General features: G+C 48.1%; 1 protein-coding gene across 3 annotated transcripts in view; it reads right to left on the reverse strand.

Moving 5' to 3' along the window:
• LOC138497955 (serine/threonine-protein phosphatase 6 regulatory ankyrin repeat subunit B-like) overlaps nucleotides 1-21,808 on the reverse strand; it is a 759,106-nt gene that overhangs the window by 316,213 nt on the left and 421,085 nt on the right. For all 3 annotated transcript variants that reach the window (XM_069621713.1, XM_069621714.1, XM_069621712.1), the window contains exon 12: nucleotides 19,026-19,124. In XM_069621713.1, the coding sequence (XP_069477814.1) occupies nucleotides 19,026-19,124 (99 nt within the window). The remainder of the gene's footprint in view (nucleotides 1-19,025; nucleotides 19,125-21,808) is intronic.

Here is a 21,808-nt window from a genome sequence, read left to right on the forward strand (position 1 = left end):
CGTTCCATGTCATTTCATCGTGGGATATTTTTTTTCGTTGGGTTTTTTACTGCAGATTTTTTAACAAAAAAACAATCAATTTTTTTAATTTCATTTTTGGGGGGGTTCCCCAGCCTAGCCCGCATTCCTTATAATTTTGTATGCATTCCCTGAACACCCAGTCACCATATATATAATTGTGTAACCCCGCTAAAAAATGTGATGGGTGTTTTCGTTAAAACATTTGCGGCGAAAAAACATCCCGCGATGAAAGGACATGATACCGTGCGCCCAAGCACTGACAATTACAGTGTGCAGTGCATGAGCAAGGTGAGGGCAAGCTTCCTACTCACAGCTACGGTTATGCATGAGCAAGGTGAGGGCAAGCTTCCTACTCACAGGTACGGTTATGCATGGCCAAGGTGAGGGCAAGCTTCCTACTCACAGCTACGGTTATGCATGAGCAAGGTGAGGGCAAGCTTCCTACTCACAGCTACGGTTATGCATGGCCAAGGTGAGGGCAAGCTTCCTACTCACAGCTACGGTTATGCATGAGCAAGGTGAGGGCAAGCTTCCTACTCACAGCTACGGTTATGCATGAGCAAGGTGAGGGCAAGCTTCCTACTCACAGGTACGGTTATGCATGGCCAAGGTGAGGGCAAGCTTCCTACTCACAGCTACGGTTATGCATGAGCAAGGTGAGGGCAAGCTTCCTACTCACAGCTACGGTTATGCATGGCCAAGGTGAGGGCAAGCTTCCTACTCACAGCTACGGTTATGCATGGCCAAGGTGAGGGCAAGCTTCCTACTCACAGCTACGGTTATGCATGAGCAAGGTGAGGGCAAGCTTCCTACTCACAGCTACGGTTATGCATGAGCAAGGTGAGGGCAAGCTTCCTACTCACAGCTACGGTTATGCATGAGCAAGGTGAGGGCAAGCTTCCTACTCACAGCTACGGTTATGCATGGCCAAGGTGAGGGCAAGCTTCTTACTCACAGGTATGGTGATGCATGAGCAAGGTGAGGGCAAGCTTCCTACTCACAGCTACGGTTATGCATGGCCAAGGTGAGGGCAAGCTTCTTACTCACAGGTACGGTTATGCATGGCCAAGGTGAGGGCAAGCTTCTTACTCACAGGTATGGTTATGCATGGCCAAGGTGAGGGCAAGCTTCCTACTCACAGCTACGGTTATGCATGAGCAAGGTGAGGGCAAGCTTCCTACTCACAGCTACGGTTATGCATGGCCAAGGTGAGGGCAAGCTTCTTACTCACAGGTATGGTTATGCATGAGCAAGGTGAGGGCAAGCTTCCTACTCACAGCTACGGTTATGCATGGCCAAGGTGAGGGCAAGCTTCTTACTCACAGGTACGGTTATGCATGGCCAAGGTGAGGGCAAGCTTCTTACTCACAGGTACGGTTATGCATGGCCAAGGTGAGGGCAAGCTTCTTACTCACAGGTACGGTTATGCATGGCCAAGGTGAGGGCAAGCTTCTTACTCACAGGTACGGTTATGCATGAGCAAGGTGAGGGCAAGCTTCTTACTCACAGGTACGGTTATGCATGGCCAAGGTGAGGGCAAGCTTCTTACTCACAGGTACGGTTATGCATGGCCAAGGTGAGGGCAAGCTTCTTACTCACAGGTACGGTTATGCATGGCCAAGGTGAGGGCAAGCTTCTTACTCACAGGTACGGTTATGCATGGCCAAGGTGAGGGCAAGCTTCTTACTCACAGGTACGGTTATGCATGGCCAAGGTGAGGGCAAGCTTCTTACTCACAGGTACGGTTATGCATGGCCAAGGTGAGGGCAAGCTTCTTACTCACAGGTACGGTTATGCATGAGCAAGGTGAGGGCAAGCTTCTTACTCACAGGTACGGTTATGCATGGCCAAGGTGAGGGCAAGCTTCCCTCAATAATGAGTAAAGGTTCAGCATGGGCAGGTGAGTGAAGGTTTCCCTCATAAACATGTGCCGCATGGGTAGGACCAGACTGGGTACTTGAACTGCATGGGCATGGCCATTGGAGGCTTCCATCACAGATAGAATTGTCAGAACATGTTGAGGGCCACTGTAAGCTTTTCTCACTGACAGAACTGGCAGGGCATGGAAAGGGGCATTGAACATTTTCTCTGCACAGAACAACCACAGCTTCTGTGTTTGCCCAGCACTCTGCTCCCACATGCCCACTGCCCCAAGAACCTCGGACTTATGAACATGTCTCGGGAGGATAGCTCAGGGGCAACGCGCTCGCCTTGGAAGCAAGACAACACGGAGCAACACACGTTCGATCCCCGGGTCCGCGCTTAGAACCCTCTGGGTATTAAGCGCATTATAAAAAAACATATCATATCATATCATGTACTAGTTGGAGGGTTCAGGGTTGCAAAGTGCAAGCATGCACACTGAAGCAGCATGTTCTGGCAGTCTCCTAGGTGTGGCCAGCAATTCCTGGCAGTTGGCCCTCCTCATATAGGAGGTCAGTGGTTTGAGGAGAGAGGAAGGTGGGAGCAGGCATGAGCAGTGGGGGCACGGGGGGTGCAATATTTACTCTCTCTCTCTCTTATTAGCCTACTCACATGCTGAAAGAGGTTGCAGGTTTTCAAGGCTGATGGCCAGCCCCATGAGACGACCTCTACTCTACCCAGAAGTAGGCAGTTCTGGATTAGGACACAGTCCAGGGGTCTCAGGGTGGGTTGGCCTGGCAGGATGACAAATGCTTATTTCCAGTGCAAGTGCGCTGCAAGGCAGACCACAGCAGCCTCTCCTGGTCAGGGCCCCTTCTCCCAGCAGCTACCTCATCTAGTGGTTAGAATGGGGCTGATTTTCAGTGACCTAATTTGGTGGGCTCGCCCCTCATTTTTAAGCAAAGAATGGCCTGTGTCTGGAAATGACTCTCCAGGGTGCTTGTTTACTCCAATGCATTTTATTGAAAGGTTGATGTTGGAGCATATCCGGCATCCCTCAGTGTAACAATGAGAAGTTCAGAGCTATGCACTTAGCTTTGATATGCACATACCCTCACCCAACGTGCTTGTCTTTGATGTTTGACCTTTTCTGGATGATCATAGAGAGCAAACCTTAGTATTGTTGTACAGCATTGGTTGGAACGTTTGCACGGGAATGCAGCTCCATTATTTTGCATGCAGGCCCCATGATATGATATGATAGTGTATTTATATAGCGCCTACACGTGTTTCAATGTATATATACAATTTGCTCAGTAATTGTGCAGCTTTTTTCTTTCTAACTTTCCAAGTCAGGGAAAGTAATGTTAACACCTTTGCATTCATTTACCCAGCTATTTATTTCAAAGCATGGCAATAACGTAGGCAGCCAGTGTGCTCAATATTGAAGTCCAGCAGGGCTTGTTTGCAAATATACCCATCCATTTATTCTCACTAATGACCAGTGTGATAACAAACTTGCTATAAGCACAGCTGCCTTGTTCTCGTTCGGGGAGCGCACAACAAAGACATTGTCCCATCACAGTTGTTGCACCTCATGACCCCCTGTAACGTCTGGTGTGTTTATTGGTTGGGCCTGTGACAAAGTGACATCTGTCCTGCTGGAGTACCAGGAGCGTCTATGCAGCCCTCACACTTGTACAAACCAAGAGCCAAGACATTCATAAAGGTAAAACATGCACAGTTGAGAGATATACCTCCATCGCCTTGCCTGGTAAAGTGGCACAAGGGAAGGCTATGCTCTCCAGAGGGGTGAGTATGTGGTTCAGCAGCAACCCAAACAGCAAAGTATAGCAGTGCAAAATAAAGGAATGTCGAATCAATCTTCTGTAAACATATATTCTTTAACCAAACACACCATGTGTAGTAATAACTAGATAGAGAGCACTACAAACCAATCCCTGTAGAAAGAACACAGAATATGCATGATGACAAGATGTGGCACTCTGGGTAATGAGACAAAGGGAAAAAAGGCAATAAAAACAACAATGTTCCAAAGGATATGTTCTGAGGTTGCAAAAACAAATGAATGTGACATAGCCGGTCTCTAGAGCTCTAAATGGACCTGGGGTGTAGTTATCAACCAATAGTACCTTTTGCCATGTCTCTGCGGTTTGTCAATGGAGAACCAGACTTCTCAGCGCGTTCAGTAATTCCAGTCAGTTTGAGATGCGGCACTCACAGACTTCCAGTGGTAGGCAGGTGTCAAAGCAGGGTCGGACTAGAAGGAATCCAACACCCACCCATCGAACTAGAAGGCGGCTGCACTTCAAATTGGCTCGAGTGGTGCGGACCGTGGAGGCCACCAGGTTTGTATTGATGATTGAGGTTTGAAGGTCGACCAGATGATGATACGATGCACAGGCGAGGCAGTTCGATGCAGCTTGAAAGATGCGATCCAGAAAGAACACCAGCAGCGGTTCAGTCGTCGATTTGATCGGTAATGCAGATGAATATGCAGATGTAGATCCATTTCTCTGGTGAAGCTCAGGCAACGGCGTGCTTCAACTTGTGCAGTGGCAAACTTGTTCCAACGGCCGATTGTTGTTCGAAACAAGATGAGTGCTAAAGGCAGCGCTGGAGGGTACTGTTGGTTCAAACTGGTCATACAGACTTGAATCATGGCTCACAGTGGTACGACAGCGAAATTGCAGGAAGCTCCAGTGACAAGATGAGTCCTGTTCTCAGGCTTCCAAACATGGGGGAGGCTGGCACACACTTTCCAGGGGTCCTTCAGCACAGTGAGGTCTTGGGCAGCAGTGGGACTGGAAGAGATACACGTCTTGTTCCAGCAGCAGTTCACCCCCAATAGTCACACTGGAGATGGTAAGGGACAACTGTTGCCTATGCCTTGGAACACCTACTTTCACCTCACACTTGGAGAACTTTGGAAAGGACTGCTCCTCCAGCAGGATCCAACAAAATCTTCTTGAATGTTTGAAGTCCAGAAGTCCAGAGATGATTCAAAGAAGTGGCAGGAAACCCCTATTTTTAAAGGCAAAAGCCCTCAGGTGATTGGGCTAAACATAGCCTGCATTAGGGGTTGAATACCCATTCTTGGAACAAGTGGACTTTGCTGTCTGATATCACACCCAAAGTGATTTTGCTACAGGAAGTGGAGCGGACATGAAGGAACGATAGAGGAAAAGAGAAACAAGATGGTGGACCCTTCCTACAGCTGTAAAGAGCTCCCTCTGTCTACACTAACTCCGCCCCCTTTGCTTCTCAATAGAATCATATGCGTTTAGATAAGCAGTATCCTGGCGTGAGGCCAAGCATTTGGGAATGGGTGGGCCCTTTGCTTCCTATGCCCAAGCCAACTTCCTGTTGGGCAGCAGTCTCTCTGGGGAAGGGTTACCTGCCCTAACAAAGGAACATAAGAGAGGCAATCCCTCAAGGATACCTTCCTGCTAGTAGTGGCTAGGTCCAGCATAATCCCTTCACACTTGAGCTGGGTCCACAGGGCCGACACATGTGTGATGTCAAATTACTGTAGCTGTAATAATTATGAGAATACCATCCACCATGCCATAACTCAGGTGTGGCTTCTATTTAAAGATGGAGGGTAGACACATATGTATAGAGTTTTAGTAAAGTGTGCATGTCTTAAATGCAGCCCCTCCTCTGCAGGGACTTGCCTGCCACTGCCCCCGTCCAATGATCTCTGAACCAGCTCTGTGCCGCCACTGGTAGAGCGAGCACTGGGTGTAGATCTGGATACTGATGCCACAGGGCACAGACACACTATGATTTTGATATGGTGCTTTATAAAAGGGGTATATGTTCATCAGATTTCCCTTTCAGAGATGGAATTCCCCACATAATTGTATTACTTGATAAAAATTTAAAAAAGCCGTGGCTTCTACATCCTTGGCAGATGGCAATTCCTCACAAGGCCATGCACAGGATGCATCCTGTAGGTCTAGGAAAAAGTACCCCAGACTTCGGCGGGGTGAAGAAATGACTGTAATGTTTTGCCACAGCTCATTTTCCCAGGCCTCTGCATTTTCATCTTTTGTAATCTCAGACTCTCAATCCCAAGAGCCAGTCACTTTGCAGCCAATAAAACAGATGGCACCAGGATATTGCCCTGCTGCCAATTGTGCATAGAGTGAGGCTGAGACACTCACACTTCTGAACTCAATTGTTGCAGGATGGCACCTCATATTTACAGGAGGGTATTCTGAACCTGTTTCAGTTCTATTTGTCTTGCATGTCCTCCCCTTATTAATTATGACACCAGAGTGCAAAAACCCACATATGGTGACCCCTGCAGGCTGGTGCTCTAGGCAACAGCCTAGTTCTGCTAGTACTTGCACCAACTATGGTTTCAGCCTAGAGTAGTGGTTCCGGTCCAACCATTTTACTGAAGCATACATTTCTTTGACTGGAAGGGGATTATTTCTAGGTGTTTCCGTATGATTTGGTAGAAGGATCATAGGCAAGATATTCTATAAAAAAAATGGAGGACTTGCAGGATATACTTGGATTTAGTACCCGGTAAGGGCGCAATCAGAATGAGAGAGCCATCCTGATTGGCCCTCACTGAGGGATTACCCGTCCGGGAATCCCTTGGCTGGGATTTGAAGGCAACTGTTCCTGGTGGGGGGCGTGGCAGCCCCTCAACCAATGTGGAGGCTCGAAGCGGGGCTATCCCAGCTCCGAACCTCCATGGCTGAGAAGCTGCTTTCGCTCCCGCCGGGGACTTGGAGCGGAGCCATACCCGCTCAGAGTCTGCACATGGCTGGAGGCTTCCATCGCCCCCCGCCGGGACGCAGGAAAGTGTTTTTTATTTTTCTCCTCACTTACCTTCTTGTCTTTTTTTTGGGAGCGGACGCGCTGGGAACGAAAGTGTTCCCAGCACGTCCACTCCCGATGGCCGCCATGCAAAGTGAAAACGGACTCTGTTTTCCCTTTCCCGGTGGCCATTTTCTTGGTCGTCAAATTGTTCATGTCACGGAAAACTGGAGGGTTCTCACAGAAGAAGTCATTGTTAGTCTGCCCGTTATGGATGAGCTGTCAGTGAACCACTCAGGAGCTGACTGACGGATGTTTAACAGGCACCTCTCTCCGTAGGTAGCGCACAAAGATCTCACAATGGCAGTCTCAGTGGCTCTTTGGGACCCACAGACTGAGAGACTGCTCAAGCACACTTTGTGCGAGCCCTCTGGTGATGCAGGCGGCAGGCAAGTGGAAAAACAATCCGGCAGCCCAAAGCCACCCAACTCCAGCAATCACAGCATGACTGCAACACTGCTCATGCACTGGTCCGCACTTGCCACTAACACGCGTGCACTTTGTGCGGGTCCTGTGGTTATGTAGGCGGTAGGCAGGGAGGCAAGTGGAAAAATGATCCGGCATCCCCAAAAGCCATCCAACTCCATCAATGATAGTACGACTGCAAGACTGCTCAAGAACTGGTCCGCACTTGCCGCTAACATGCGTGCACTTCGCGCTGGCCCTCTGGTGACGTAGGTGGCAGGCAGGCAAGTGGAAATTTATCTGGAAGCCCAAAGCCATCCAACTCCAACAGTCACAGTATGACTGCAAGACTGCTCAAGCACTTGTCTGCCCTTGCCGCTAACACGCTTGCACCTCACGCTGCACCTATGTTGACGTAGGCAGCAGGAACTTAAGTGGAAACTGATCCGGCAGCCCAAAGCCATCCAACTCCAGCAATCCCAGTATGACTGCGAGACTGCTCAAGCACTTGTCCGCACTTGCCGCTAACACGCACATATATATTTTTTTATCTTCTGTATTCAAATGAAGGAGACTGCATGAGGCGGGCCATTAATAAAAGCTTGACATTCTTGTCTTATGGCTATCAAAACCGTTACTGTTGTTTTCATATGCATTTCTCTGCTAAGTTCCTCCAGTGATGCACATGGCAGGATTGTGCTGGGAGGATAGCTCTGGGGCAACGTGCTCGCCTTGGAAGCAAGACGACACAGAGCAACACAGGTTTGATCCCCAGGTCCACACTTAGAAACCTCTGGGTATTAAGCGTGTTATAATTAACCAATTACAAGGTGGTGCTCCACGTTGAATGTGCTGTGCTTATGCATACTTCTTCTGTTTGGATATATAGTCGGCATAGTCATACATCGTCTTCACATTTAAAAAAGGTTTTTAAAAAAATCACCCATTACAGCTGGAGCAATTTAACACCACCTGAAGCAATTTGGTATCACTGTAGCAAAAAAAAAAAAGAAATGTAACAGCCACAATTTGCAACCCCCAGTGCGTTGTATATTATCAGACCATGGTCCTAATTTCAGAATACCATTAGATTTGTTCAGACTGAAACATAAGTGACGCTCACATTTTATTGAAAAATACAGGGTGGTGTTTTAAGTACTTGGAACACTACAGTGAATTAATTGCCATATGACTTGTGGGGCATGGGCATTGTTTTGTTTTTTATAAATGGCTGAAAACCCTTGTAGTTATGCCACAGAGTGTTAGTATTAATACTACCAGATGACTCCATGTCACCAGGAACACGTTACTTCACCACAGGCCTGTGCTTTCACTTTAGACTTACATACATTGCACTCAATTGTAGTGACCCAGGACTACAACTCCCAGAATGCAATTTTAAATGAATGCCCAGGACAGGGTCATAATATCCCCGTAAACATCGAGTACACCCGGCCTTTATTAACTGGGGAGCCTGCATTGAGTTGTAGAAGGTAGTGATGGGTCATATGTTGTCATTGCGGGTTCCATTTATATTTTGAATAGCTGTGGCGCTGCCCGATGACGGGGCACGCACGTGGCGGCGTGACCTTGCACGCCGCCGCGTGCAGCATAAATAAACGGGGTGTTTCCCGGCCGGGCAGAGCGACCGGGAAGCCCGAATCGCAAGGACGTGTGAAGCTGAGTCCTTGGGGATCTGGGGCTTGCGGACAGTGCTGCGGGGGGCGCCAGTAACCCCCAACAGTGGCGACGAGTGGGGGAGACGATGCCTGGGCCCGGCGGTGATTATTCATATAAAATCTTTTTTCACCGAAACGAGGTCGGATTAAGAATTCGTTTCAGGCCGCGGGTAGTGCGTCACCCACGCGGCTGGCGGCCATTTTGTCTATCAGGCTGTGGAACTTCACAAAGCTCCGGTTTGAGCTCTGAAGTGAATCCAGACCTAATTTTTGGAACTTCTGTCATACACATGTGCCCAATTTGTGATTTTTTCATTTTCTTGGGTCTCCTATGTCGAGTGCAAGCAAGGAGGAGGGCTAACATGGCTGGGCCTGCATAGCCCATTATTCTTCTTGCCTCAATTTTTGGAACAGTCGAGGGCTGGAGCCTTCTTCATCCTCTTCATCATCACAGAGGTGTGCTGCAGTGACTTTAATATTTCTTCATCAGGCTGGAACCATCTTCATCCTCTCCATCATCACAGAGGTGTGTTACAGTGACTTTTCAGTGTGGCTGCTGGTGGCCCTACTGTTTTTCATCATCACAGAGGTGTGTTGCAGTGACTGTTTTTCCTCTCTGGAGGGGGTTTGAGTCTGAGTTGCGGCCCCCATCTCCCACACTGGGGGTGTCTGTGCGCTCAAACTCATGAGTGACACTGAGGATCAAGACGCTGCACGAGCAGCGGCAGCAGCAGCAGGACTGCAGGTGCAGCAGCCTCTAGGTGGGCAGGCAGGTCCTCCAGGTCCGCTGCCTTCTGTGCAGCCAGCGGTGGTACCCGTTGTCCAACAGATTCCTCCAGCTATGGCCCAGCCTCGTACACAGGCGGCCCTGCAGCCAATCCCGGAGTTTCATGTTTCGGGCCCACCTTCCAGCTTGAATGGAAGAGGTGGGTCGACCGCCTGGACATGTACTTTCGAGACGCTCAAGTGGCTGATGATGACTCCAGACTGGCGACCATGTTATATTCAGCAGGGCCATCAGTTCAGGAAATTTTTTAATCACTTCCGCCGGGGGATGGGTCCTACGGTCAGGCGAAGGCCGCCCTTCAAGCTCACTTTCTACCTCTAGCCAATGCAGACTATGAGCGCTTTGTGATGCTGTCCGCCAAACAGAAAGAGGACGAGACTCTGGACACTTTCTATGGACGCCTGAGGCGCCTGTCATTGGCTTGCGCGTGGGGTGATGCAGAAGATATGATCAGGACCATGCTCATACAGGCATGTTCTTCAGGAAAGCTCAGGCAAAAAGTGCTAAAGGAGCCTGGAATCACACTCCCACGCATCCTCGAACTGGGGAGGTGCCATGAGGTGTCTGAGGCGAGGGCAGCGAGAATGGAGGCTGGGTCGCGCTCCATCAAAACCGAGGAGGTGTGTGCGATGTGGCATGGTGGCAGGGGCACCAGAAGACCTGGCGGTGGCCCCCGAGACAGAGCTGGAAGGGCAGGTGAGTCTTGCCAGAAGTGTGGCTACGACCTGCCCCACCCAACGGAATGACCTGCGGCCTGAAAGACTTGTGGACGTTGTGGGCTACCAGACCATTTCTCAAGAGTGTGCAAGGCGGCGATGCCTGTGCTGGTGCCGCGAGGCCCGCCCGGCCCATATTCATTTGCCAGGGTCGACCGCCCAACGTCGCTCAAGTGGACCAGGGCGAATATGATGTCCAGGCAGAGGAGGCTGACGAAGATGAGGAAGAGAACATTTTCTTTGTCTCAAGTGTGAAGGTCCTGAAAGGAAAGAACAGGAGACATCCAAGATGTGTGGTGGATGTAAACCATTCTCCAGTTCCGGTCCTGGTAGACACGGGGGCGTCTGTCAATGTGATGGCCCATGGACACTATGACGCCATGAACCGGCCTCCCAAATTGGTCGCACCCAAGGCCCGCATCTTCGCGTTTGGTGGCGTAGACCCTATCCAATTAGACGGCGTCTTTGTGGCGAAGGTGGCACATGATGGATCCCAAATCACTGCACGGTTCTATGTGACACCAGTGAGCAACAATACCTTGCTGAGCTGTGCAGTGGCAGAGGCCCTTGGCATTGTCAGCTTTGCGTACTCCGTCTATCTAGAAGACATCAATGACTTGCTGGAGAAATATGCCGCACTATTCAAAGGGATTGGACAGATGGCTGGCGATCCAGTGAGGTTGCACATTGACGAATCTGTGCAGCCCATCGCCCTGAAACATCGCAGGGTACCGTTTCACCTTCGTGAACATGTCGACAAGGAGCTGGACAACTTGGTCGATCTCGACATCATAGAGAAGGTGGAAGGTCCGACTCCCTGGGTATCCCCAATCGTGGTGGCACGAAAACCCAAACAACCTGATGCCGTCCGGAACTGTGTGGACACGAGGTTGCCGAACAAAGCAATCAAAAGAGAAAGACACCTCACCCCGACGATAGACAACATCATTGCCGAAGGTACAAGGTGCTCGCTTCTTCTCGAAGTTGGACCTCCGAACGGGTTATCACCAGGTCGTCCTCCACCCTGAGTCGAGGTATATTTCTACCTTTACAACCCACCGAGGTCTGTACCGTTACAAGAGACTGAGTTTCGGGGTGTCCTCGGCAGCAGAGGTGTTTCAAAACATCATCAGGGGCGCCCTAGCAGACCTGGAGGGCGTCCTGAATATCAGCAATGACATCCTGGTGTTTGCCAGAACGGAGGCAGACCACCTGAGACGCCTGGCAAAGACATTTGAGAGACTGCAGTCCCTGGGCCTCAGCCTCCACAAGGAGAAGTGTTTAAGGAGGGGGGGTGTCACCTGATCCTAAGAAGGTCCAGGATATCAGAAAGGCGTAGCTTCCAGAATCCGTGTCAGATGTGCGGCGTTTTCTGGGCATGGTTACTTACTGTGGACGATTCATCCAGAATCTTGCCTCCAGGTCGGAACCGCTCAGGGCGCTGACAAGAAAAGACACCATCTGGAACTGGGGCCCTCTTGAACAAGCGGCCTTTGACGACATCAGGGGCGCCCTGGCAGCAGAGGACACCATGGCCTTCTTTGATCCTGTGTTACCATCGGAGATCATTGTTGACACCAGTCAGCTTGGCTTGGGCGCCATGCTGACACAGATCAACCATGATGGGGTGTCCGCCCGGTGGCCTACGCCAGCAAGGCGCTATCGGAGGCGGAGCAATGATACTCGCAAATTGAGCGCGAGGCGCTGGCGGTACTCTGGGGCTGCAGGCACTTCCGGCTCTACGTTCTTGGATGCCCGATGACGGTGGTGACGGACCACAAACCGTTGATTCCCATCCTGGCGGGGTCATCCTCCAAGCCGCCAGCATGAATTGAGAGATGGATGCTCGCCCTCTTGGAATATGGAGTCACCCTGGTGTCTCTAGACACCCGGGGGCACCTGGGGTGGAGGACTATGACACCTGTGTGGAGGAGGCCGAAGAGCATGTCCGGGTGGTGGTGGAGGCGGCCACCCCGAAGGCCATGCATTTAAAGGAAAATGAGACAGCTGCAGCAGATGACGAGTGTTTCAGGATACTAAGGCAATCCATGCAGCAGGGATCCTGGAAGTCGGTGCTGGAGGCCCTAGCCGGGTGCACCCAGGAGGCCAGAACTGGACTGGAACAGTTATGGAAGGTCAGGGAGGAGCTATCGTTCTCAACATCCGGCGTCCTACTCCGGGGAATTGTGGTGAACCCATTCAAAGGTGGGGGATGTGATTGCCCTTGCACACCGTGGTCACTAGGGCGCTGCCAAGACCAAAGCACGCTTAAGGATGAAAGTGTGGTTCCTGGAATTGGAGTGGAAGGTGGACGATTTCGTGGCAGCCTGTGTTTGGTGTCAGGCGGCGTCACTCCTGCAGCGTGAACCTGTCATAGAGGCGATGCCTCGAGGGATGCATCCTTGGGAAGTCGTTCATGCAGACTTTGCTCCACCACGATGGGCACCCACTTCCTCGTGCTGGTTGACGAATACTCGGGGTACCCCAAGGTGGAGTTCGTAGAGTCAGTGGCGTTTGAGCATGTCGTGGTGGCCGTGGAAAAGGTGTTTGTGGCCCATGGTTTCCCACATACGGTGTGCTCAGACAACGGGCGCCGTTCTAGAGTGAACGGTTCGTGGAACTGATGGAGAGCTATGGGGTGGTGCACAGGAAGATCTCGCCTCTCTGGCCAAGGGCAAATAGTGAAGCAGAATGGATGATAAGAACCTTAAACAAGACATTTCGGATCACCCAGGGCCAAGGACAGTCCCTCCAAAGAGCCCTCTATCAGTTCTTGAGGTTGTACCGTACCACGCCGCATGCATCCACTGGAGTGGCCCCGGCAGAGGCGTTGTTCAAGCGGTGTCCTCGGGGGCTGTTACCTGAGGTTGGAGAGAAAGAACCGGGGGTGATTGACAATCAACAGGTCGAGGCTGACCGGCGAATAAGGATTGAACGGGAGAACCTTCGGAGGGGGCTTCGCCCACAGCGGCTGGAGCCGGGTGAGGAGGTCCTCATTCGAAATAGACATCCCCATGGGAAGCTCTCTCTACCCTACGTGCCGGAGCCGTTGGACGTTGTTGCGGTCAAGGGATCCATAGTGACTGCATCGGATGGCCGGTCGGAGGTAACTCGCAACGTAAGTTTCTTTAAGAAGTTGAGAGATCCCAGGACTGATCCACCCCCTGATCCGGACTTGGAGGTCGTCCCTGAGGACGAAGGCGAATCACCATGTCTGCCCGAGTCCCCGGCCCGGGGAATGCCTATGGACCGAACACCCGTGCCGGAGGTGAGTACGAGGTACCCCCAGATGACTGGGCGAGGGAAACCTCCTCACCTCAGCGACTACGTTCTGGGACAGGCGTCTGATCATCCTGGCAATGGGAACGGTTAAGTAAGGGGACACAGGTGGATGTTAATAAAGGGGTTTTCAGAACGGGACATGTGAATTGTTATAGACATATAGTGTTTTGATTTGCAGTGTATAGTTTTTCAATGTTTGTTGTTTGTCCTCCCGAAAAAGGAGGCGTGTGGCGCTGCCCAATGACGGCGCGCGCACGCGGCGGCATGACATTGCACGCCGCCACGTGCAGCATAAATAAACGGGGCGTTTCCCGGCCGGGCAGAGCGACCGGGAAGCCCGAACCACAAGGATGTGTGTGGCTGAGTCCTTGGGGATCCGGGGCTTGCGGACAGCGTTGGGGGCGCCAGTAACCCCCAACAATAGCTACGGGAAGCAGTCTTTTCAAAGGCCTAATACATGGAAAGAAAAGTTAATTCCAAGCCATTCCCTCGGGTTGTAAAGAAATAACCTCCTTTCATTATGAAAAAAGTGTACGTGCTTTAAAATCTTTATCGTTGTTAAACAAATGTTTAAAAATATACTTCACAAATTATTGGTTCATATAATAAACGATAGCGTTTAAAAAACATCTAAATGACAACCGCGAGCTTTCCTCCTAACGTGCAATATTTGCTGTATTTTAAGGTCTCAACAGTAGGATGTGACTTCAACCTTCTAGTTACTGTAAACGTATTGAGAAGGGTTGGGGCGGGAGAGGCGGGGCGGAGAGGTATTTCGTTTCTTTTGGTGCACAATGGTGCCATCTAGCGGCTAGAGCGTTAAAAGGTTGAAATCTGTGATCCCAACACAATTGCCGTTATTGTTTCAGCCGCGTTGAAGTTATGGTGCACATGTAAAAATTAAAGCACCCTGACGATGTGTGACACTGCCCAATACAATTCAGGCATGTGCAGATAAATGTAGTATTCAGAACCATAATAGCATCGGAATGGATTTTGAAAAATGCAAAATGCATCAACGTTTTTGTACATTTAAAGTAATGCATTTTTCTTGTTTTTTAGTGGTGTTTGTAATGGGCAACCTGTTCACTGTGTAGCTCCGAGCGCGGTGGCGGATGGGAAGGGAGGGGAGGGGATGGGATTGGGACTGGGACAGGGCCGTTTTGAACAGTGTACAGAACACGGCAGTGTTTTGCGCTGTAGACAGGCAGGCGCTGCTTTGTAGTGAGAATTCATTTTTGATGGGCCCCGCTGCAGGCCAGCCTTAGCATCCTCCCATGGCGCCTAGAGCTGCTGTACTTTATCCCTGCTACTAATACCTGATGTGTTTCATCAGGTTGGGCACCTTCTGAATTTTAAACTCATATGGGCCTCATTACGACCCTGGCGGTAAGGGGTTAGCGCCAGCGTTAGCTGCGCCGACCCCTTACCGCCAATTACGAGTTCCCTTTCCGCCATGGCGGTTTTTACACCTGCTTTTAGCGGGTGTAAAAAACCATGGCGGTAAGGGAACTTGGTGTTAATTACGCCACCGTAATTTACGGTGGCGTAATTAACGCCTTCCCCACTCCCATTATGCCCTATGGGGCAAAAATGGGAATGGGGAAGGGTAAATGGGGATTGGGGATTTACCGCCCCGCCAAGGTCGGAATGGGGCGGTAAATCCCCTTACCGCCATGGCGTTAACGTAGTTAGCACCATGGCGGTAAAGTCACGGCCCTGGCGGTAACTTACCGCCAGGGTCGTAATGAGGCCCATAGCCTGTATGTATTCCAGACAGTCCTTCTCCTGCCCATAGTAACCTGATGTAATGTATAACTACCGTAACCTAATGCACGATGCAACCACTGTAACCAAGGTGTGTAACCTACTATGTAAGCAACTCTTGTACCATCCATTTTAAGCAAAAAAGTGCCTAGATGCCTCCAGGTTCAGTGCGCTATACAAGTGTCAAAATAAATAAATACATAAATAGCGCGTTGCTTTCAGTGCATCTGACATTCCACTTTGGAGAATAACCCAGATGCACTTCTCATGTTTTAATCGATCTGTTTCACTATACTGCCTTTGGAAGATACGCGTTCCCTGTTGGATTCATTTCCTCACTAAAAGTGAACCATCCTTATTTTGCCTCACATGTTCCTAACCTCTTTCATGCATTGATGGATCCAGAGAAGACACACACATGATAGGCTTCAACCTGTGGTGGGAGGGGAGACGTGCTGAGGGAAGGCCATAACCATAAATATTTGTGTCCAACTGTTGTAGATGCAGGTGTACAATTTAAAAACATTCTAAGATTTATTCTTGGCATCACTATAAGTAACCAATAATGAATTCCACCTTTCGAATCAATTAGTTCAACACGTTCAAATTCTCAATATTGTCTAATTTAATTAACCCAAATTAGTGTTCAAATAAACAGATTAAATCCACAAAATGACAGCCAACACGTGTTTCGACCCCTGGGATCTTCTTCAAGGTCAAAAGGGGTGTTGTTCTTCTTAGGATTTAGTTCTGGGAGTAGTAGGGAAACCAGAGGGTTAAGGCCTTTCTCTGTGGCTTCCTTACATATAACACATGCTTCGACCGCTAGGCACAACTATTCCAGATATAATGCAACTGACTGCAACCAAATAATTATGCTATAGTCCCTATGTGCAGAAGGTCAATTAGGACCACTATTATTAGGTCAATTAGGACGAAAGGTCAGTTTGGGTAATACCATCATAAATTCTTGCTCCATGCGAGAAAAAGTGTATTTTCCTTATAGGGAAGCACTATTTTTCCATACCTTCATCAACCCAAGACAGGCAGCTCTCAGGTATGGAAACAGCCATAAATAAATTTCTCTTTCACTGGGAATCATAAGTGTGGTGCAGTTTCACACCCTTGAGAATGGTGCATTTGGGTATCTTTACCAAAACCTATCAAAGTTATGGTGGTTTTAAAAACATATGAAAAATATCTCTTGTAACTGAAATGTAAGCAGATTAGGGCATTACAGCTAGCACGCGCACGTGCCACAGCGCCACCCAGTAGCTGTTCCCGGCAAGTACATCCAGTTCTGAATCACTGAGCAATGCATTGCAGGAATGCAAATTGGATAAGTATATACTTTTGCTCCATGTGAGAAAAGTATCTTTATGTTATGGGGTGTTTAAATCATGTATTTATGAACCAACAACAACAACAAAAACTCTCAAGGAGGCAGCAGACAACCACATATGCATTTCAACCTCATTGGGGTTCATCAATTTGGTGAAGACCGACATCAGTGTGGTTGGAATATTGGGGCATGCTAATGGTTTGTTGGGGGTAGGAAATGTACCAGACTTAGATGGAGTGTTCGGGGTAGGAAATGTGCTACACATAGTTGGAATGTTGGGGGTAGAAAAGGTACCACACTTAGAGGGAGGGTTGGGGTTTGGAAATGTATTGCTTCTAACTAACCATACTAAAAACTCACGAGTCTGCATACTCACCCCCAAACTCTGAACTAAACACAACCATACCACTACCACATCACAAACCGCACGCTCTTCACAGCACCCAACATTAAACCAAACCATGCACAATCATTGCTCACCACCACCTGACGGCTACCAACCGAAAATACACCAACGCTCAGTGACCGGTTTCTCCAAACTAGAGCTGCCAACAGCACATCAAAGCTCTCTTGCTCTTTTCCCTCTCAACTCTACTAACAATCCTCTAGCCCCTCCCATTGCAGATCCGCTAGAGCACCAAGAGACCACGCAAGAACCTTTAACATAGCATAACATAACATAACATAACATAACTCATTTATCAAACACCATCAAGGTCAAAGTGAGTTTAAAAAATGCCTAAAAACAAACTTCTACCTTAAAGGTGAGAGTAGAGCAGGCCACTTCATATAACGAGCGCAGATGCCCGAGCGCAGATGACCAGGTGGAGAGACAAAACGAGGATGTGCTACGAGAACCAGAGGCGGTAGATAGTAGGTGGAGGTAGTGACGTCCCTAGGAGAAGAGGCAATAGAACAACAGCAAGAAGAGTTGTGTCGATACATAGAGAGGGTGGGGGAGGTGATAGAGAATCGTCAGGAGGATGGGGATGGTAGTGCCAATCTTGGTGCAGAAGGAGAAACTGGGTAGCCTACGACAGAGCAGGGTGGAGCCTAAGGTTTGCCGCAGTACTGGAGGAGCACTGTGGAGAATGGAAGGATGTAGGAACCCATGGCACAGCAAGCAGGTAGTATGAACGGTGTAGTATTAGAGTGAAAGGTGGAACAAAGGAGGGCCTCGAGGGAGCAAGGCTGTGTTAGAGGTGCAGGAAGAGTAGCTATAAAGGGAGCTGGGCTTCATCAAGGCATTCCCCAAGGCAGGGCTAGATGAACCTCTCCCCAACACTTCTAACCAGCCAAAGCCCAGTGGGAGGCCTTCACATATATGATTGGTGACCCTCTTGCTTCCTTCAAGTGGTTGGCCATATCAGGACATCAGCAACAAGCAACCTTATTGGCTAAAGGACATTTGGAGAGACGTGCAATGGAAACCTCAACCATCCAACTGTAATTGACTAATCCCTCCTCTCCCCAAAGAATTAGTGTGAGGGGTACCAGGCTTTTCAGACTGTTCTCATCCTGCTGCTTTCTTTTTGGATTTGCCTTTATTAGAACCCTGAGAATAATCTTTTTTTTTGTCCTGCTTATATTGGAAGTTCAGGTGAAGACATTCTGTTGTCTGCTGCTCATTGAGTCCCAAGGAAGGATGCCTGGGGAAAAGACCAAACCACAGAAGAAGTTCTTCTGACTATACTGTATGTTTCCCTTCCTTGCCCTGTTTATTAATGTATCCCTCTACTTGTAACGCGTCCCGAATAAATGCTGAAAACCCAAGACTTCTTTTGTCTTGCCAAAGAATGATCCATATCTTCTTCATGACAATGGGGGGAATGGGCAGCTGGTCTTCTAAGCGAGCCCATCCTGCGGGTGGGTGAATGAGGCACAATGCTCTACAATGATCTCAAATCTGCCATTTGGTGGACATTCCAGGTCAACAATTCAAATTTTTTTCCTGACTTGTGTAGCTGCTATGTTGGTGTTCACAGCATTGCTTAGCTGATTCCACTTGCATCTTGGTAGTGGCTGCTGATTTGTCATGATGTCTTTTGATTTCATTTGATATTTTGAATGAATTCCCATTTCTTCTTTCTGCTTGACACATATAGCCCAGTGCCCAAAGGCCCACATGTCACAACTAGATCCAGTATAAATATTCTAGACTGGAATGTCCACCTGGGCTAGTGGAAGCAGAGCTTAAACTCCAGTCCTAGTTCTTTCCCAAAGAGAGCCCAGCATCATACGATATACGACTGCCGTTTCACATGACCCTCTATGACTGCCAACGGGCACGCCTTTCATGTCCTCACCTTTGACTGCCATGTTGGCTCCCCTCCATCTTCGATCAGAGCAGTGATCATCTTCAGGTTACCGTGCCGTGCCGCAATGTGCATGGCCGTTTCACCATTCTGGTGAAAAAAAACAGAAACAGATCAGTGTAAGCGCAGTCAAACAGTGGGTCACAAGACTGGATGTAGATATAATGAAACAACAAACCATGACATGTGCCATGACAAATGTGAAATGAAGAAAAGGGAATTAAGCAGTTTACGAAAATATAGGGAAATACTTAAAATTGAATTGCATTTTTCATTACTCACAAATGAATGTTTGAAGTGGTTAAGTGGTGCGGGCTAAGTGGTCTGCTGTGGTGCCTTGCAGACTGTGTTTTCGTACTGAGGACATGAGTACTTTCTCTACATCCATTATTGGAGGCGTGGCCATGACGAGGCACCACGGCAGACCACTTAGCCCGCACCACTTAACCGTTCCACAGTCTAACACGGTTTATCAAAGAAATGAAGAGCCAGCCATTGAAGGCAGGAATCATCTAAGCTAGGAGGGAATACCTTGTCAGGTAAGAGGACTATAGGCAGATCAACAAGATACAGATTAAATAATGTAGGTGCCAATATAAAGCCCTGTTTAAGTACAACAAAGGTAGCAATTAGGTCAATAACCACTTTAGATAACAGAAGTCTAACTCTGATCCTGGTGTTGATATGTAGGGCCATTATCGTCCTTAACAAGCCTGGGGGGTGAGGTATTGCGATCCTGCATTTTACCCAAAAGGAGATATGTCTTCACTGTATCAAAAGCTGAGCTAAAGTCAACAAATGACACAAATATTGATTGCTTATGGATACACCAAGCCGATTGTACTATGTTGACCAAAGACCAAATGTGATCCAAAGTATAGGTATTTTTTTGAAAACCTGTTTGGTTTGAAAAGAATTACAAGATTTTACTAATCCAGACATTAAGCTCCAATAGCAATACAAGGGCAAAGATCTTTGCATGAATCCAACATTGCCAGTTATGCTATCTGTCCAGGATTTAGGAAGGAGGCCAAAGGCACTAATCACCTGAAATAATCTGTAAAGAACATTAGCCCACCTTGTAGGATTCTCCTTTAGTAGCGCATTACAAAGGCCATCTGATCCCGGGGCCCTGAGGTTGCTTGGCACTTTTAATTATGTTTTCAATATCTTGCACCTCATGTAAGTAATGCCATCTAATACTTCCAGATGTATCATTCATGTCTGCCGAAGGTCTCAAGCCAACAGTGTTGCTAATAAAAATAACCCAGTCTTGTTGTGATGTCCTGCATATAAGGTACTACAGAGGTTTGATATTATTGAGAATTTTCCAGAAAGATTGAGAGTCCTTGAGAACCAGAATACACAACTAATGCTTGCCATCGTTCAATGTTAAATTTCCAAAAGGTGGCTCTAAGCCACTTTTGACATGCAGCTTTCTTTTCTCCAACAGCCACAACTATGCACATGCAGGTATATTGCTATTATTGAGAAGACGTAGATCACACCTAAGCAGCTTCTTAGCAACACATACCTCTTTATCAAAAGTGTTGCGATGGTTAACATTCCTATGAACTAAGATATTTTTGCATGTCCCGTTTACAAGAGATATTAAAAACTATTTTGGTAATTCCTTGTTCAAAGTCCACCAGCTATATAGGTGGTATCACATTTATATTTACATTCATTGTTATCCCAATCATTGTGGATAGCAAACAAATTACGTCTCATATTGTTGATCATTTAATTTACCTGTTCCAGATTGTAAGAGCTCCAGCTGACTCTATTGGTGCCTGAATTAATGGCAACATTACCAATAAAAACATAACTATATCGGGGCTCCTCAAAATCCGAGAAAGTGTGAAGAGGATAGTGGGCACTTTATTCTCTGGATACAATCTTCAGATCTACTACACGTGTAAACAGAGAGTAGCGAATAAATATATTATCAATAGTTGAGGCACTATTCCTAGGAATCCTAGTAAATTGGTGCCAGAAATCACCAGGGCAATGTCATTTAGTTTAGTGAGACCATAATAATACAGTAAGAAAGCCCACCATTGTCCTAAGCATCTGTACGATTGTGGGTTAAATATGAAACCACAATACAATGCCCACAGGTGCCCACATAATTTAAAATACAGTTAGATGATATCCTTGCATTAAAATGTCCCCTACAATCTGTGAAGAAGATTAGACCATACTTGTATGGATCGACTTTTGTGATTCAGACAGACCACCAACCCTTGAGATGGTTAATGCAGATGAAAGGGAAAAATCCTAAAGTGTTAAGATGGTCAATCAGCCTACACGGGTTTGATTTTACCATCAAACACAGGTCAGGGTGTAATAACCAAAATGCTGATGGTCTCTCCAGAATGTATGACCGACTGGAGTAAGGATATTCATCCAGGGGTGAATTAAATTCTCCTGTCCCTTAGTCTGGGGGGACGAGTGTTAGGGAGAATTCTCATAAATGTGCTAATTCCCTTCACCTTAGAGACCCCCAGCAACTTTGCTGGATTTTGAGGACTCGATTTCTTTACCTGGAGCGAGTGTGAGCCTTTTTTCCCACTCGATCATGTATTTTGATGTGTGCTTTACTCTTGTGTTTTTTGATTATGGAGTTTTAGAGAACTCCATAGGCATTATCTTTTCATGTGTGTTACACAGGTTACGACGTCCTTTCATCGCCTGCATGTTCATCCCAAGGCATTTTAACGTGCACATTCCATTGAATGTGCTCATCGAATTTTTTAGGGGGGTTGGGAAAG

Source organism: Ambystoma mexicanum, chromosome 5q (assembly GCF_040938575.1).
Source record: "Ambystoma mexicanum isolate Mex_15411 chromosome 5q, UKY_AmexF1_1, whole genome shotgun sequence".
Lineage (NCBI taxonomy): Eukaryota > Metazoa > Chordata > Amphibia > Caudata > Ambystomatidae > Ambystoma > Ambystoma mexicanum.